The sequence below is a fragment of the Zeugodacus cucurbitae genome, chromosome 4 (genome assembly GCF_028554725.1).
Source record: "Zeugodacus cucurbitae isolate PBARC_wt_2022May chromosome 4, idZeuCucr1.2, whole genome shotgun sequence".
Taxonomy (NCBI): Eukaryota; Metazoa; Arthropoda; class Insecta; order Diptera; family Tephritidae; genus Zeugodacus; species Zeugodacus cucurbitae.
In genome coordinates, this window is record NC_071669.1 from 54,936,053 (window position 1) to 54,955,495 (window position 19,443).

The 19,443-nt window shown below is 32.8% G+C and overlaps 2 protein-coding genes across 7 annotated transcripts in view; one reads left to right on the plus strand and one right to left on the minus strand.

The window, feature by feature from the left end:
- LOC105211014 (protein furry) overlaps window positions 1–19,443 on the plus strand; it is a 185,897-nt gene that overhangs the window by 122,295 nt on the left and 44,159 nt on the right. The gene's annotated exons all lie outside the window — the stretch shown is intronic.
- The window catches only part of LOC114803840 (thyrotropin-releasing hormone receptor), a 30,228-nt gene continuing 14,265 nt past the window's right edge, over window positions 3,481–19,443 (minus strand). The window contains exons 3-6 of one of the 2 annotated variants that reach the window (XM_029039494.2): window positions 19,321–19,433; window positions 14,106–14,227; window positions 7,684–7,802; window positions 3,481–4,158 (exon numbers count right to left, since the gene is read on the minus strand). In XM_029039494.2, the coding sequence (XP_028895327.2) occupies window positions 4,068–4,158; window positions 7,684–7,802; window positions 14,106–14,227; window positions 19,321–19,433 (445 nt within the window). In that variant the 3' untranslated portion in view covers window positions 3,481–4,067. Of the gene's footprint in view, window positions 4,159–7,553; window positions 7,803–14,105; window positions 14,228–19,320; window positions 19,434–19,443 lie in introns of those variants that run through there. The other variant, XM_054229312.1, reaches the window with a different exon arrangement.

Sequence of the window (19,443 nt, forward strand, 5' to 3'; positions counted from 1 at the left end):
AAAATTATAAAAAAATAGCTGGTTTATGCAATTGTAAAACTTGGTAATTTTAACAGAGTTGCCACTTGTTTACAATAATAAAATATTATATTTATAAGTATGTAGTATGTGTATTAAACTAAAAAGAAGTTGCGAATTTTAAAGTTAAAATATTGTTTAGCAAGGTTGCCATATGTTTATAATTTTTTTTGTCGAATTAAATTTTTTTATTAATAAACATTTTGGATTTTATTTGTTCAAGCGTAGCCATCTGAATAATTTTTTCTGGTAAAATTTCAAAGAATTTTAAAGTTAAAATATTTTTAGCAAGGTTGTCATATTTTTATAATTTTTTCTAATTAAATTTTTAAAATAAATGAAATATGACCTGCTTAGGTTTAATAATAAATATTTTAGATTTTATTTGGTCAAACGTTGCCATCTGATCAATTTTTTCTGGTAAATTATTCGGAAAGTTTTGAAAACTGTCATGATGTTTTTTATATTTGTTTTCAAAATTTCAAAAAAATAGCAACACTTTTTATTTATACATTTCTTTTAAAGAAGTTTAAATTAATGTATATATTTTTTTATATTGTATTATTATTTTTTATTTTAAATTTTAAAATAGGTGGCAACACTTTTTTGCTTTTTAAATTTTTCTTAAACATATTTCTTTCAAACTAGTATTAAATAATGTTGTTTTTTTTTTAATTTTTTGTATTTAAAATTTTGAAATAGGTGGCAACATTTATTTGCTTTATACATTTCTTTAAACATATTTTCATTAATGTGAACATTATAGTATTTTATTATTTTTGACATATTTTTTTAATGTTTAACAAAATTTAAAATAGCTGGCAACCCTTCTACAACCATTTGTAACTTGTTTAAACAGTTTATTTATTAAAATTAACAAGTTGCAACCCTATGCAGGTATAATACTGAAGATCTCTTATCCTTTTCTGTTTGAGGAAGCACTTGTTGTTATTCAACAGCTATTTTATCAATTAATTGCACATTTTTTAAGTTGGCAACCCTTGCAAATTAAACATTATTATACAATATGGTTAATAATATTATAAAATTAAAAATCATTCTCTGGTTTGATTTTGCAATAATTTCTCAACCTTTTAAATTTTATGGAATTTTTACATAGTTGGCAACACTGCCAGAAAAAATGTATTTTCAATTGCAAATATTTTTGAACCTCTAATAATTTTTAGTGTTTCTTCATTCTGTAATTTTTTAAATAATTATTAAAATAAATAAAAAAATATGGCAACCTTGTAACTTTTAACAGTTCGAATATTACACCGAAGAATCCGAAAAAATTGCATTTTTTTTCGTTTTCTGCTGCTTTTGTGACGAAATTTTGTTCGTCACACCATTTCGTTGCAATCTCTTGATTTTACTTTACTAGTGTGCCTAAAAAAATTTTAAAAGTAAAAGCTTCAAACTTCAAGCCAAAACCGCTTTCGTGTACCACACTGCGTATGAGTAATTTCAATGATGTGGAAACAGATATCACTCATACGCCCCGGTGTTCAGAAATTTATTTACTGTGCTTAAATACATAAAAAGTGATAGGAATTTGAATTTAATCAGACTTGCCACCTCAGTGAGTTTATAGAATTGTTAAAATATAAAAATTTAAAGGTTTTGAATCAAATATTATATATTCATGTAAATATAGCTTCTGCCGGGCACTTTGTAGTTGAAAATACTTAAAAATCGTAAATTCGAAAATTTTATATTTTATAAATGCACAGTTGCGTAGTAGACACCTCCACCGAGTATTCTCACGTCTCAAGCGATTATGCTGCGTCAGCATAGAAAGCATACTTGTATTTACATGTGTTTGTATGTATCGGGTTTCATTCACGAAACTCTTTGGCAAAACAAAGTTCGCACAAGGTTAACCTGCCCTTCACAAAGCGTGTCTGTGTATGCAGGTGTTGTAAATGCAAATGCGATTTGATAGTCATTTAGCAATTATCTACCGAAATTCAAGTACAATTCCCAGTGACTGCATGCAAATTTCCGTGTGTGCGTAAAGTCAAATCCATCTCGTTGGTACACGACACTGAGCGCAACAGGTGATTCGATTTCTGCGTAGCTGTCAGTCTTGCTAACGAAGCTAAATTATACCGAGAAATTGAGTAGAGTACCTTCCTGCATAAGAACGTGTTTGTGGCAATATTTGAAAGTGACTTAATTTCTTAAGTCTTCTTACTTTCACGAGAAGTTCATTTTATAATTAATGTACCACACTAACTCAACTTACTTCTCTACTTGGAGAAAGGGTTTCAGAAGATGTTTTTCTTCACACTTCTAATAGCGGTTTATTTAGTTTGGAAATTGTGGTTCAGTTCTAGAAATTTGTATCAACACTATCCTTTGGAGAATGAATTACTGGAGGAACTCAAACATCAAGGCTGTTGTAAATTCAGTAACCCGCTGGACGCATAGAAGATGGCTTAGCCATTAATTCCAGTAAGACTGAGCTGGTATTATATAATTCCATACTCCGCTCCCCCTTCATTGCGAGACTCCAGTCTGCAACCCGTGGAGGTGAAATACCTGAGGTTTATCCTAGACAGGAAGCTTTCGTGGAAGCCAAACATTGAGAAAGGCTTCAGTAGCCCTTTACTGTTGTAGAGGGGCTACTGAAAAAAAGTGGGGACTCTCACCATGGATTCGATGACAGTACGCTCTAAGCTAGTAAGGGAGTGCCTAACATCGTTATTGGTAGCTTCGAATTACTTTAACTATAATCCGACTTGTGTGGGTACCCGGTCACCGTGGAATCGCTGGGAACTGCAAAGCGAATTGGCTTGCAAGCGAGGGTACCCTAGCAACATTGACGCCGATGTGGAGGCGTGTGGACAGTCCGTGGTCCACTTGCGCTAGAGCGCTGGACACACTGTCTTCCAGTGAGCTCGTCAAACGCTGGGGAACAACGAGCACCTGCGCAGTAGCGAGGTCTTTCTGGCCAACGTTGGATCGAAAAGCTGTTGTCGCTTAGTAAAGCTCATCTCTCCGCGATCATTGGTGTGCTGACTAGTCATTGCTAATTAGGCACACACACGGTGAGCCCAGGGATCAAGTCAGACGCTAGTTGCCAAAGACGAAGAGGAATCATCCAAGCAATTCCTCCTTCAATGTCCAGCATTCGAAAGACTTAGGTTGAAGCAGCTCGGTAGGCATATCTTCGGCAAACCAAGTAAAGTGACTGGGATCGATATTGGGCGACTTAAGAACTTTATTACAGAGTCCAAGCGCTTTGTCGCATCATAAGGGTCTTAGCGATCCGTTAGGATCCGGGTGTCACAATGGACAGTCCTTAGAAATCTGTGTTGACTCGGTATATCCGACATGATTGAAATGATTGATACATGAAAATGTATAAAAAATATCCAGATGCTGTCAATATCTACCCACCCATATCGAAAAACTTTCATATTTATTTTATTAAATTTCTTATTTTATTTAGAGCTTTTGTGTTTTAAAATTTATTTTACAGCTTAATATAATTTATTACTAATTCACAAAATGAATGTGGTGTGATTGAGCGTTGCGTTGCTATTGTAGCATTCCAAATTTTTGTATGAAAATAATTGCTTAAAATTCGTAGCAATTCGTAGAAAAGTAGATAGACGTTTTGAGCTTTCAGTGTTTAATTGAATTTCCAACGCAAACTTCAATGCTTAAATGTTCACAGAAAAACAAAATTAAAGTGGCTATATTGTGACTTAAAGACCGCAATTACTGTTTCGGAAAACTTAAATAAATTAATTTATTCGAAGTGAAAGCTCTTTCAAAAGCTTTCACTAAAACTATACTATCAGAGCTTTTAATTTGTGATTTATTTGAAATTAAAAAAGGCAAAAATTTTCGCTTCCAACATTCTTTAAGATGCTAGTATATACAGAATGAGTATGTGTGTAGAGATTTCACCTGTTGCTTGCTTGCAGCTTTCTCAAGCGCACATACCGTGCAATGAAATGCAATGTACCCGAAGTGAAGTTGCGCAATTCCAAAGCGTCACATTCACATTTATTTGCGCTAATTAGTGGCAACAACATTTACCTACCTCTTGTCACTTGTGTGGTGCCCTCACGCTGTGTGATCATCAGCTTTTGACACATGGTGCGAATCATGATCACCACTGCTTTGCTGCAAAAGTGAAGCCAAAAAGTTAAAAAGAGAATATGCAAGAAAAGCCAAGTAAATTTTAATTCTACTATATATTCAGGAATCTAAGTAAATATGTAATTAAATTGAAATTACTATTCATTGGGGAGTGATTATGGTGAATGCCTATTAATTGAAATGTATTTACTAAATTTTAAAGCATTATGGTGGTTCAGAGGTTCTTAAGCGGAGCGCTATTTTTAGTTATGGAAATTGAAAAAAGTAAGATGTGTTTTGTTTAGTGCCCAAAATCGATATTATTGGTTAGTTTATTCACAATCGGACATTGTTAGGGTGTGTTGCAAAGAGGTCAAAGTTCAGTTTATTCAATGAAAATTATTATTTCAATAGTATTATATTGGGTACATCTACTCTCTTTCTCTATCTAAAAAGTAATTTGTTTTAGGTTAGGTTAGGTCGGTTTCAAAGGCTGAAAAAATGGCATGTTTTTTAATATATAGAATCAGATATTTCATTTAAACAATGCAGCGTATGAAAGGTACATATTTAACCAGTATTTTGTGAAATTTGTATTTAAAATTCCGAAAACTCAGTCGTTGGCACCTCATCTCCTATGTCGTGTCCAAAAAAGGTCATTCCGTGGACATCATAACTCATGATTGGTTCATCTAAAAACAATAAATCCAAAATATTTCGATAGCACATGGGTAAATCTAGTTAATGAACGAAGGAAGAAATAAAATATTTAAAATTTGAATTTTTGACAGAATATTAATAAAAAAAAAACTAAATTTTTTTGTAAAATTTTCGCCTAATATTGGCTTGAAAAAATAGTTGTAACAAAAATAAAAATGAAATTCCTCATTTATTAACTAGATTTGCAAAGATGTGTGCAAAATTTGAACAAAATCGCTTCTTTTCGAGAAATCGTGTCCATCGACCTGAACATTTTAGTTTTGAGATGAACGCGTTTAAAGTTTTACATTCGTAATGACGTGGCCTGATGAGCGAAACATTCAAAGGGTATATCTATTAGAATATTACACGGATTTATTTGATATTTTTGAATAATATTTTAAACATATTGCATTATTTAATAAGAAAACATTTTTTTTTCCAAATTTTGTAATTTTGAAACCCACCTAAGCCCTTAAAATCTATTTATCCAAATTGAGTACGTTTAGAATCAATATGGATTTCTACATACTCTAACAGTCCGTATTGAGACCAAAATTTATATACACTCCTTTAACTATGTGTATATTGTAATTTCGACAAATTAGTTGTTGTTCTAGGAATCTGTCGTTAAAATTTCCTTATAGTCTTTTCACACAGGAGCTAATTGATTAATTAACCGGTTGCTGCTCGATTAAATTGCTGATTAAGATCGATTTATCATACAAAATAAAAATCGACACTAAATTTTAAGAGGCTATACCAGTGTAACTCATGAAACATTTGGCGATTTCGTGATTTTTTTTTTAAGAAAGTACTCGATCGAATATTTCGAAGATTTTTGGACATAATAAGGTATATTTTCAGCTATATTTCAATTTTTTTTTTTTCAAAAATATTGAAAAATAACGGAGTTAGGTGCTATCTTCGGAGGTGCAGAAAAAAAGTTCCCTAAGTGCTGACATGATTCCGGCCGAATGAGTAGCTGAAACCAAAAAAAAAAAATTAAAAAAGTGTATTAAAATTGAAGATTTAAAAAATGTTGTTTTTTTAGGTAAAAAGATCGTAGGTCATTGTATGGTAAATATATTCAGGAACATACAGTTTAAATTTGATTTAGTCGATCGGTCAATTTCTCGTTCAGTTATGATGTCAGCAGTTTGGAGAAATGTCGATTCGAGAAAAACGCGTTTAAAGTTTCGACTATGTCGGCTTATGGCTTCGAGTGGTCGCTCTTTAGAACGCTGCCATTCAAAAACTATTCAAGATACGACCTTACGTTACAGTATATTTTTGAACGTATTAAATATCGAATAAGCAAAAAATAAAAAAATCGATTTTTTTGAAAATGTCACACTGGCATTAATTGAATTTTAATCGACTTGAAAATGAAATGCAGCACTGGGACAAAGGCCGTATTTGTAATTATAAACGTTACGGTAGATGTCGCTGCTAAAAATTAGCAATCAGCTGATGAAACTTACCAACTGCTTATGAAAAGCAAAAACAAAAATGTAAAACAGCTGATCGGTTAACGAGTAGCCGGCAGTGTGAAGAGCAAAAACTGGTTTCTCAATCAAAATTTTCATTGATCAATTAATTTGGCTGTGTGAAAAGGCTATTATTATATTTAAGTCCCGCCCTAATATTTGTAATAACTAATAATTAATAATATATTTTTAGATGTATATAACTTGTATTTTAAATAAACTATTGTCAAATAATGCCAATGAAAAGTCTTCTCGCATATCAAAAAAACCTAATATTGCTTAACCTTTAATGTTAAGGCAGTAGTCTGCTTTAGAAGCCGAAAAAAATAGTTTTTTTTAGCAATTTTTTTTGAAAGGGAAGGAAATGACTGCGGTAAACGGAATTTTAAGACAATAGTGTACTATATTTAAGGCTTAAAAAACAATATTTATTATTAAAAAATATTGTAATTTTTTCAAAGTTGTAAATATTTTTCTGGAGCGCCTGGAGTCTGCACTTGTAAATCGGTGCCGGTGATGGAGGTCGTGCGATGCATCTGAAACAGTCGAACCAAATTTTTTTTTTTTAATTTTTATAAGTTTCTTTGCTTTATGAACTAAAAAAATACCGAAGAAGTTATAAAATTCCAAAAATTTTCGAAGTTTGAAAAAAAAATTCAATTTTTTAAGAAAAAAAATTTACTTTAAGTTGTAAAACAAGTAGTTTAAATAATACTTTCGTCCAACTTTTTTAGTTCAAATAGAAGATAATTTAATACTGAAGCTAGATCACTTTGGTTTTTTCGATTCTCTATATTCTCTATAATTCTTTTTGCTATCGCCGGCACCGTTTTCTAACACTTGTGAAAATGAAAACTCGAGAAAGCGCGCTTTAAAGGTCGCACCTGCTCGATGCTCGGCCACTAAAACTGCTCTAGCTTCGAAAATATGTCGAATTGGCCTCTGGAATTTTAAAGACATATTCTTAGTTAGTTTTGGAAGAGACTTAAAACAAAACAAAAAAATTGATTTTTTGAAGCCTGTAAAGCAGACGACTGCCTTAAGCATCATCGCTGAAGAGTTTTATAAACTTTTTTACTACATTAGAAGAAATTAATTTAAATTTTCTGTCAAAAAAATTTCAAATTTTTATAAGTTTAATTTAGTCCAAAAACTCGCTGAATATAACACATGTGTTCAATTTGACAGCTACTCTGACAGTTACCACACTAGGAAATCCTAAAAAGGGGGAAATATTTTGCCCGCCAGACATTTTATGACATCAAATAAATTTGATATACTGTGGCAAATGCTTTCATTTACATAATCATTATGATGTCCCTTTCATCTTTACCGTATAATATATGTATACAAACGCCATGAATTACTATTATACACTTACCGAAAGTTTTGACCGCTGACACAATAAAGGAAAAAATTTATGCCATAATTTGTGATGAAGAGCAGCTGAAAAATGTATTGCAAAATAATGGTGGACTTTTCGTTTCTTGATGTCTGCGACTGCAAAATAAAAGGGGAAAAAACAACAAAAACATATTAGGTGTGGTTGTTTTCGTCTGCGAAAAGATATTTTGCACTGCATATTTTCGAAAGGGAAATTAGCATTTTAATTATTAAAATATTTATTACGTTAGGTCTGTGGCTAGGCAACTTGAAATTATTAGATTTTAATTTAACAAATTTCGGTTAAAGCCAAAACTTTTTGTTGCCATGCTCGTTCATTTCATCAAATAATTTTTAAGTGAGCGCATTTTCTTAAGAATTTGTAACAGTTTGACAATCACTGTATATATGCTTATTTCTTTCTTTTCGTCGTCAAGTTGTTGCCACCAAAAGTTTTCGTGTTAAAATAATGATATTTTATACACAAGTTCCATCACATTCCCACATTTGCAACAAGTGTCGCAAGCGAGGGAGTCTTCTCACTTGCGTGCCACCACCTTCGGCATTCATATAATCATATTCATATGTGTGAATATTATGAAATGAACAAACTAATTAAGACTAATTACATACAAATTTATGTAAGCAAATTAGAAAGTTCAAAGCGTCATGTATGCATATGTGTCGGTGTGTCTCTGTGTGTGTTGTAAATGAGTGTAACTTAGTGACAGACTTGTTGCTGTTAAGCGTTGTTAATTTCCTTCACAGTTGGCAACCATTTGCTGCATAGGCTGGTGCAACTGCAGTTGTTTCATTAAGCATGTGTTATCTGAGATCATCCAGTTCAAATAGGTTCCCCATCTCTTACAAACTCTTTTCGTTTTTGGAAACGGGAATTAATTGAAGTTGCATATCCAGCATGATTCTTCGGAAATACGTCGGCTTTTGGTTTTGAAAATTTTGATCTTTGTCTAAATCCAGAACACAAATTGTGTGGAGTAAAATGCCTTTAGGCTAGTGTAAAGGTGGAGGGAGCTCTTTTTCGTTTATATTTGTGGAAAAAAATTTCAGACATTTCCTTTAGGCGTGAATAAGAGCTTTAAGATATTGTTTTTTCGATTTTTTTAATTTTAAATTCATAACCTCAATTTGACCGTATATATGCATGTATTTAGATTTAGAGAAGGCACATTTTTCTACAAACAATGTTAAACTATATTGGCCTATTCAGCGCATATATGTATATATATTAGCTAACGGTTCCATGTAACACTTCTAAAAATTGATATCGTTGACTTAACAGATAAGTTTCATCTTCGTTTTTCATAAATTTTGGTAGCTATCTTATAGCCTTTTCGCACAGCCAAAAAAATTTAACACATTAAGGTTATAATTGAGAAGTTTTGCCTTTCGCAAAGCCGGCTACTCGATTAACGATCAGATATTATAGACTTTTCACACAGGAGAGGGCTTTTCTAATTAGATCAATTAACCGGCCTCTGCTTTATTAAAATGCTGATTAAGATCGATTTACCATACAAAATGAAAAGCTAGTTTTTCACAATTTAATCTACATTAATTTAAATAGACTTGAAAATGAAATGCAACTCTGCTATTTGTAATTATAAATACGTTCTTTGTCTGCGAGTTGTTGTTCATGATATACGACGGAAGATGTCGCTGCTAAAAATAGCAATCAGCTCATGAAGTTAAGTGGATGTCAAACGACGCACCTAGGCCTTTGGGAGGCCCATTGTGATACCACTGGGACTGAGATCCCTCACACTATCGAGTCATCATTGAACCACCCTGTGGTCCTGATAAAGTTCACACAATTTGACATGAGCAACCTCGCCCACATCTACGAGAAAACCGCGTCCAATAGTTGCGAATCTTTTCCTATACAGGGCCTTACATCCACACAGAAGATGTGTAATCGTTTCTTCTTCTTATTCTTCTTGGCAGCTTCTGCAATAATTATTGAAATGTATCCCCAATCTGCTGGCGTGTCTCCCAATCAGACAGTGCCCCGTCAACACCCCTACAGGGGTTCTTGTTTCATTCTTCTTAAATTTCAATAAGCGACAAGTACGGCTTTTATTCCACTCTGGCCACGTTTGTCTGATTACGGAGCAAGTCGTTACTTGTTTCCATTGTGTATAGAATAGAAGTATATAGATTCCCTCTTTATTGGCTTCCAACTGCAGTGTGGTGCCCAATCTGGCTAGTTCATATCTGCCACACAGTTCCCAGATATGTCACTGTGTCCTGGGACCTATTGCAGGTGTATCGTGAAATATGAGGTCATTGTCAATAATAAATCCAAGCATTTTTTCACTATCTTAGAAGATATTCTATGAGACTTTCATTATTTTAAAGCCCCTTGACTATCCGAGAATATGAATATTTGTCTGGCGCTAACACTCTTTTTGACAGAACGAGAAGGCTTTCATTCCAGTTTCAACTCGATTTGTATTCGATTTAAAACTAATGTAGTAAATAATTGAATAATGACCGGTTAATTGATTAATTAACTCCTGTGCGAAAAGCCTATTAGTCAAACTTTCTGAGTTATGGGAACGATTATACATATATTTAATCTACATATATATGGATGAGTGTGGCCTTTACAAGGAACATGTCACCATATACTGAATATAATGAAATTATGTTCCGACCCTTGAGTGTATCAATCAGTATGTGAAATTCAGCGACAGCAATTAATGGATATCAATTGTCTATCTAAAGGTTTGAATTTAAATGGATATCTTCGATAAGAAATAATTCATATTATATGGAATTCGTAAATATGCTATAAGAGGTTTGTTTAAAGAATAACGAGAATTTAAAATGTCCCAAATTTGGAGAGTCAAAGGCTATCCCAAAAATGGATATGAAATTTTTATTTTAAAACTTAAATTCCCGTTATTTTTTGAACACACCTTGTACATGGCATAAGGTCCAACGTTTCATTTATTATCGAAATAACTCTAAAGATTTCTTACTTCACATTGCTGTATTATAATATTTTACTAAAATTATAATATTTTTTTCTTTTTTCTCTTTTCAGGTAATGCATAAATTTTACTTCTTTCGTATGATAATCAGAGATTGGTATGACTTTTATTATATTTATATTGAAAAGTATTCATTTATTTATAGTATTAGAAACAAAATATTGAAAATAATAGTAATAATAATAGTCAAAGATTTCAGATTTCATAGGGTAATTACCGAATTCGGAATGGTTTTTCTATTGGTTTCAGGTATAACCTATTATGATCCCATCGAAAATATAGTACAATGATCAGTCTGAGGATGTCTATTGTACACAACTTAATATATTTTCTATAGTTCCGCACTGAAATAAAATAGTTTAAAGTATGATATTTAAAGAAATGATATTAAAGTAACGCAGCTACTAGAGTTGTATTGTCTTAAGGAAGTGTATTTATCTAATTAACTCGTATACCTTAAACGAAGTTCACAAGAAAATCTTGTATATAAGTGACGAAATAGTTCTACTTCTGCACCAAAATTAAATCTAACTAGTTCATATTTTCTCTGCTGCTAATGTGTAGGGTCATATTGATTGAGTACGTGTGAGTGCTTTATGTCATATTAAAGCTCTTGTATATGACATACTTATATAGCAATAGTTGTAGCAAGTAATGTGAATATGAGAGACACAAAGAAGTTTGAGAACTATTGATTGCCATGGTGCGTTGACATTGTCATAGAGTACATACTCTACTGCACTGTATACATATGTCTGTCTATAACAGAATACATGCCTTTAGTAAAACTTCCCGTTGAACTTTTGTGTTTTCATGACCTTACTTTTTAGATTTTTTATAAACAGACGTGTACATATAGATACATATTTATTTATTTCCCTACACTGACCACATTTCTTTATATGCAGACCCATAAATAACACGCATTTATTGCAATATTGTTTGTATTTCTATGTACATAGAAGAGCATCTTGCCAAATGTTTGTCAACATTTCTGCTCCATCAAAAGTTGTAGTTCTTCCGCCTAAATTTTATGTCTGTAAATATACATATACTATTATATTTCAAAGACTTTCAATAATAACTCACACTCATTCATAAATTTATTGAAATATGCGGTCGCTTTTGTCACTCAAAGCGAAAAATTCCATGAATAGATTTGTTTAACTATATTTTGTGTATTCAAAAGAACATAATGAAGCCAAAAATTATAATGAAATAACGCAAGTTTGGAATAGCGTAATACAAAGAAAGCATAATGTTTTCGAAGTTTTTAACAAAAGCTAATTTTATAGAATTATTTATTTTTATGCAGGTGAGCAGAGACTTAGTACGGCGGGTGCTCAATATCTTTGTTCTAGTATATCCTTAAAAGTTAATTGTAAAATGGATTTATTAAACTGGTAATTAAATAACATATTAATTTTTCAGTTCTTTAATTATACTCTCGCACCAAAATTGCGGTGCGAGTATTATAGTTTTGTTCACATAACGATTGTTTGTTTATAGGACCTAAAACAAAACGAGTGAGATGTAGGGTTATATATACCAAAGTCAACAGGGTGACGAGTAAAGTTCAAATCCGGATGTCTGTCTGTCCGTCCGTCCGTGCTGTAACTTGAGTAAAAATTGAGATATCTTGATAAAACTTGGAACACATGTTCCTTGGCACCATAGGAAGGTTAAGTTCGAAGATGGGCGGAATCGGACCACTGCTACTCCCACAAAATAGCGATAACCGAAAACATCTAAAGAGCTATAATGAAGCCATAAATTAATTAATGAAATTTGATACAAGCGATCGTACTAGGAAGGAGCATTGGATGTAATTTTTTTGGGAGGGGTGACCCCGCCTCCCAAGTTTTTTGTACATATTTCGTGAACTACTAAATCTATATCAACAAAACTTTGAGAAGTCGTTTTCTTCAGGAACTTCCGTATACAGCCAAAAAATGGAGAAAATCGGATTATAACCACGCCCACCTCCCATGCAAAGGTTATGTTGAAAACTACTAAAAAGTTTCATACAGTAATGAAACCAGAAATCTCGAATTTCATTATAAAGATGGTACGGAAGAGCTGCACTCACAAATTTTAAATGGACGTTGTTTCGCCCACTTATGGGTCAATAACCATATCTCAGAAACCATTCGACCAATTTCAATGGAATTCCGTCATAATATCTTCCTGGCTTCCCAATTATATGTTATGAAAATAGTCCAAAACGGTTCACAATCACGCCTACTTCTCATATACATGACTTTGAAATCGATCTGAATCGTTTACTTTACAATATATAAAATAAGCACTGGTGAAGATATCGGAACAGAGCTTTGCATATATACTGCATTTATAGTTAAGGGGGTACCTTTCTAAAAATCGCCGAAATCGGACCATAGGTTTTCAAGGCCCCATATATCGAACATGAGGACCTCGGTGCTTCTAACCTAATATTAGGGTTTCCAACTTTCAATGGACTTTATACCATATACATATATGACGAATATGTGGGTCAAATTGTGGACTCTATAATATTAAATAAATGAATTGCGAGAGTATAAAATGTTCGGTCACAACCGAACTTAGCCCTTCCTTACTTTTTTTATAATATTTTATTTTTAATATTTAAGTCCCCTTTATTAGAAACCCAAAATTAATTTCAATAAGAGTTGTGCTTTGAATTTACCTTAACTTATTTGGAGAATTGAATTTTCGGTTGAAGAAACTCCAACTAAATTGTACTTTTGTAAAAGTATACTTTAACCATTGGATTTTCTCTGCAATTTTAAAGAATTTAAACTCAAAATTCTATGAAAATAAAGTTTATTTTTAGCTAAAGTACACTTTAACTAAACTGTACTTTAATAACAGTGTACTTTAATTATTGGATGCTACATGCATTTCTCAACAAAGTGTTCATTCAAGCTCTGTTCGTTATGTGCTTAAACAAGTCTCATTCCACGGTTCAATCAAAGCAAAACATTGTTGCCCTTTATTATTTCTTTAACTTTTTTTTCGCACATGAAGAATACGCCTAACATTAAGTGCACTTGTTTTCCTTCCGCAAATCGGATTGCCAACGCAATGATGTGGGTGTGGGTGTATAAGTGTTAGGTATGAATTGTTATCTCCCGCTCTTAATTAGATTACTTTGATGTGCCTGTCGTTACAATCATGATGAATCGTGCAACATACGAGTACGCATGTGTATGTGTTTGGTATGTGTGTATGTGGTCCATGTGTAATAAAAATTGGTTAACACCCATTACAACCATTACAACCATTATGACATCATCATATGCTCTGAGCAATGTTGTCAACATTCTGATTGTATTTCTATGACTCTCTATGGAATTTAAGTAGAATTTCGCATTGTTTTTGTTGTTATTGTTGTTGTACTTACCTCCAAATACGTTTCTATGCGCATCACACAGCTGGGCAAATTGAGGCAAACGAAAACGGAGGAGACAATTAACAACATCTTGGTTACTTTCCTTTGCGTCGAGCTGTTGATTTTCTGCTTTGCTGTAGATTAAAGATATTTTGGAAGGAATTGGGTTTGTAATTAATGAAAGTAGAATTGAGTTGTTATACACAAAAAAAAAAAATTAAAAAAAATTGTCATTGAACTCAAAGCGTATTCTGATTGATTCTACTTTAAGTCTGTGGTATTATAGATGATACATATATATCATAATATGCGATTTTAGAACATATAGCTACAATCCAGAAGTCATTGTGTTTCGAGTATATCGAAAATTTCCATATTTGTAGGTGAGTTTCAATGCAATTTTGGGAGATATTCTGGTCTTAAAGAGTATTCAGTATTGACGATACTAATTTAATTGAACAAAATTATCGGATTGTTTTGTTTCTGGATGAGAATATCTGGAGATTGAGGTGATTCTATGAAGTATTTGAAAATTTTCGATATTTGTGGGCGAATTTCGAAGTAATTATTGTGATATTCGGGTCTTTAATAGTATTCGAATAATCATATTTAAGTAACAGAACGAAATGATCGGACTGTTTTATTTCTGTACATAAATGTCGCTTGTGTTTTCTAGGGAATAATCAAAACTATATATCAAAAGTAGATTTGCTTATGCTTTTTCTTAGATCTCGCATTTATATCCAATTTCTCTTTTTATGGTTTTCATCGTTATACTTGAAGGATAGCTTCTCTTGATAACTCAGCCCTAAATACAAAGACTCCGGTTTCTGTTATAACCTACCATTGCGTGGGATTTTTTGGTCCGTATGATAATATTTCTTGAAAAACTTATCCTAAATGGTCCAAAAATATACGAGAACTATTTCTATAGGTTTAAGATTAATCTTATTCAGGAATTAAAAAATTTCGCTTTGAGAGGCATTGGCAGGATCTTAAACCAGATAGATTAGCCCATCTAATAGAAATTCTTACGAAGTTATTTCCGTCATAACCCGACCTTAAAACTACATTTGGAACCTATTGAAAACGACCGGCTCTCAATTCGTCCGCTGAAATTGGAAATCTACAATCAAGGCTTGAATAATGGTCTCCATTTCACCGAGACATTTCTGAGATAAAAATAATATTTTTGTTGCTAAAGTCTTCCGGTTCTTTAAATACCCTTCTCGCTATATATTGTTTCAAGTGATTTTCGTGATTTTAAGAAGCTGGAGTTTATTATTCTCAATTGGACTGATTTAGATTGACCCTAACAAGTAAAGTTAGACTTCCTGGTATTTGTAGATTTTTCCTGGCATTATCCTCAGCAGAATAGAGAGACCCCCTCACTCACTCACTCTTCGTTAACAATCTACCTCCTACACTGTTATTAGCTGCCCCTTAATACTCATACACATACACCTAACGGTTTCTCATTGATTCAGCTGGACAGATAAACGTCACAAAGCATTGCTTTGAAATGCCATTTTCCAACTCAATACCGTTGAATAATATGTATGGATGTGCGTGTGTGGATTACAATGGTGTATTCGACATTTCCGTCTCCAATTGTGCTGCGTGTGTGTGTGTGTGTGTGTGCATAATTGAAGCGAATTAAACCGTTGACAATTTTCTGTGACCGTCACTGTATGTTCTATTGTCTCCACTGTCTGTAGGTGGTTGGAGTTCTTTGTTTCGTTGGAAATGACAAAGACGCACAAAAACAACAATTTCAGTTGTAAACATGTGACGAAAATAAATTGCATGTTGCATTCGATTATTACAAAAACAAATAAAATATATGTTTTATATTTTTTTTGAGATTTTTAGTGTTTTTTTACTTTAACCACCAATGAATGACACATTTGTTAATGGACTTATAAATACGTGTACTTATAAGCTTATTTTTTTATAAGCTTTTAACAACAAACGCGAAATGAGATTATCTAAAGTACTCACGCACTCACATACGGACTGTCCATTTAAGAGTTATTCAATTGGGTTTCAATAAAAAATCATATTTTCTGGTGAATTTTTTCCGGTTACTCAGCATGATTATTGCAATATTTTATTTGTTCAATTCATCATTGGAAAAGCCACAGAAACTCATTAAAGCAGAAGGAGTCACTGTTCCAAATGATGATTTACATGTAATCACATACACCACTAACTGTGATAACAATTTAAATAAATATATTTATTTCGTGAATTTCATATTTTTGTTTCGGTTTTTGGTTTTGGTTTTTTGCCGAAATCAATTTATTGATATCCATCATTTATTCCCTGCGGACAAATATGCTGTATCACTTGTCAGTGCACAGTGGGCTAGAAGGTGGGCAAAAGCGGCCAAAACTAAAAAATTGATCAAATTCGTTCGAAAATCCTTACTCGGGGATTTTCGGGGTCGCTGATTACGAATCTGAAGTTAGTTTTTAAAAATTCAAAATGGCGGATCCAATATGGCGGACGACTTTTTTAAAAAATCATCGAGTTCACTTGCAAATGGTTACTCGGGGGTTTTTGGGGTCGCTGATTACGAATCTGAAGTTAGTTTTTGAAAATTCAAAATGGCGGATCCAATATGTCGGACGAAAAATTAAAAATTCATTGGATTCGCTCGAAAATCGTTAGTCGGGGGTTTTTGGGGTCGCTGAACACGAATCCGGTATTATTTTTCCAAAATTTAAAATGGCGGACGACTTTTGAAAAAACTTAACGTATTCGTCTGAAAATAGTTACAAGGGGGTTTTCGGGGTCGCTGATTACTAATCTGAAGTTAGTTTCTAAAAATTCAAAATGGCGGATCCAATATGGCGTATCAATCAATAACAATTTGTAAAAGAATGTAATTGGAACACATATATACATGGGGTGCTTTTTGGTGTGAGTCCCCTTGCCTCTCACAAACAATAATAATTTGTAAAATAATATAACTGAAACATTTATTTACATGGGGTGCTTTTTGGTGAGTCCCCTTGCCTCTCACAAAATAAATACGATTTTTTAAGAAACGTAATTTTAAAATTCGGGATGCTTTTTGGTTTGAGTCCCCTCGTCTCTCACTTTGAAAAAATGGAAGAAACACATTTAGTCATATTCTTCATCCGTCAATTCAATTAACAATGCTAATGGATCATGCTTTTTAGCCCGATCAATAGTTGCAACTTCTCGACGTTTAGATCGTTCAGATTTATCTTTAAATTCAAGACTTGATCGACCACCGACAACTGAATTTGTGATACTTTTATCGCCTTCATTAGTTGTAATCGAAGTTGTAGTAATTACTATAGGAATTCAAAATAAAGAGTTAAGCCAGTCTTTATTGTTTAATTCAAATCGGGTTTTCATTCTTTTAGCTGCCTGTAATTTCAAATTGCCCTTACATTTTAGAGTCGAAATAGCTCTTTTTAATTGCTCGATCCATTTTTTTTAACAACATACTCACCTACTAATTTTATATTGCCTAATTCATCAAGCTTTTGAAGAATCTCTTTCTTTGTAAACTCCGCCATTTTAAGTATAACAGTTTTATCTTTTTTTTAAATGATTAAATTTGAGTATAAGTATTTTAGAAAAGACATGTTTTTCAAGTAAATTCAACTGGAAACCGACGGTGGCGCCATCTATCTGTTCGTAGCATATAAATATTATGAACACAATGCATCGAAAGGCCAAATATTAATTTTGTCAGTCGAAAATTGACTATACGTAAATATATGTTACCACAAGCCAGTATCGAGCCTATATATGAGTGTCGAAAAATGTTTAGTGCGCGCACGCGACTGTTTTGCAATATTTCTAATTGAAAAGTGAAAACGGGCAAAAGTGGGCAGGATAAACTTAAAGTATATGAACAAATGAATCGATGATCGGACTTTTTTATATACAGGGGAATCTCGGGGAATCTGCATTCGGCAGCGAGCATAGTCGAAAAATAATATGCACCGGTGAATAACAATCTTGTGTATTATGCTTTACATATACATTTTTTAAATATTTTTTTCTTGCAACTTACTTCTTTTTCCATACAGACTAAGAAACGAATTCGAAATTTTATGAAATATTTATCAATTTTAAACTATATTCATTATTTTGCGCAAAAAACGTAATCAAATTTTACTGTCGAATTGAAATTCAAAGTACTGCGGAGTTAAAAATATTTTATTTAATGTAACAGAAATTGGCTAAAGTCTACTTTGATATGTTTAGATTACTATAAACAAAACAAAAATTAAAAAAAAATCGAGTTTTGGCCGCTTTTGCCTACCTTCTGGCCCACTGTGCAGTGTTGAGGAGAGCGGTTAGTTGAACGGAGAGTGATGCCACAAAATCAATTGTTGAAAATTATCATTTATTTTCAAGTGTATCACGTGTTCGAAACGGCCATTGTTATGTATACGAGTATTTGCTATGTCAATAAAAGTATATAACGGAAATAGTAGGATAGAATGACTAACTTGGTTATTGACCTCCAGGGCATACATAATTCATGAATTAAACCGTAGCCCAACCTACTTAAGGGAAACGACAATGAAACGCCTGAGAATGATGACAAATTCGAAATGCGAAGTGATTTAGGATATCAGACTCGGATACCAAATAGACAGTACGGAAGTCATCATTTAAAATCCAACATTCAGAGTATCTTGAAATTATTATTTATAGCTTTATTGCTCAACCCAAACCGGATTAGTCAAAAACGTCTTTGACTAATAAGACACAAAAACGTATTTCGCTCTAACCCACACCAAGCGAGCTTGCGTTTTTGTCTCGTCTTGTACGGTGAGAGTTGTCGCACATGAAGCTATGGGATATTGTTCTATCAGACAAGAAAATATGTCTGGAGTAATCCAGTGTGTGTTGACCCTAACAGCACTGAATTGTATCTTAATTGTAGGTCTTTTATTCGACCATACTTCAACGCTTAGATATTCAGCAGTCGTTAGTATCTGGAGCTCCTCATTTGCGTATAGGATGTTAACTGTCTCTCATTGGAAAATATAAATAAACCGATTAACTCTTTTTATATACTGTATAAGATAATTTCTGGAGTGAGGTAATACCGACTTTTTGGTTTGGAAAAAAAAAAAGAAAATTTCCGTCTCCAGTCTCGAATATTTTGAGTTTATAAATATAAATATAGTTTTTTAATAACATAATTTCTATAAAATTTAAATTAACTCACCCGATCTCCGTCTTGCCACTGCGAGCTGCACATCGGTAACAATGTTTTGCGAACTGGTCTGCTTCGGGTTCTTCAACGAAGTTGAAGACGTCAACGATTCTCTAGACAATTTTCTATGAATTA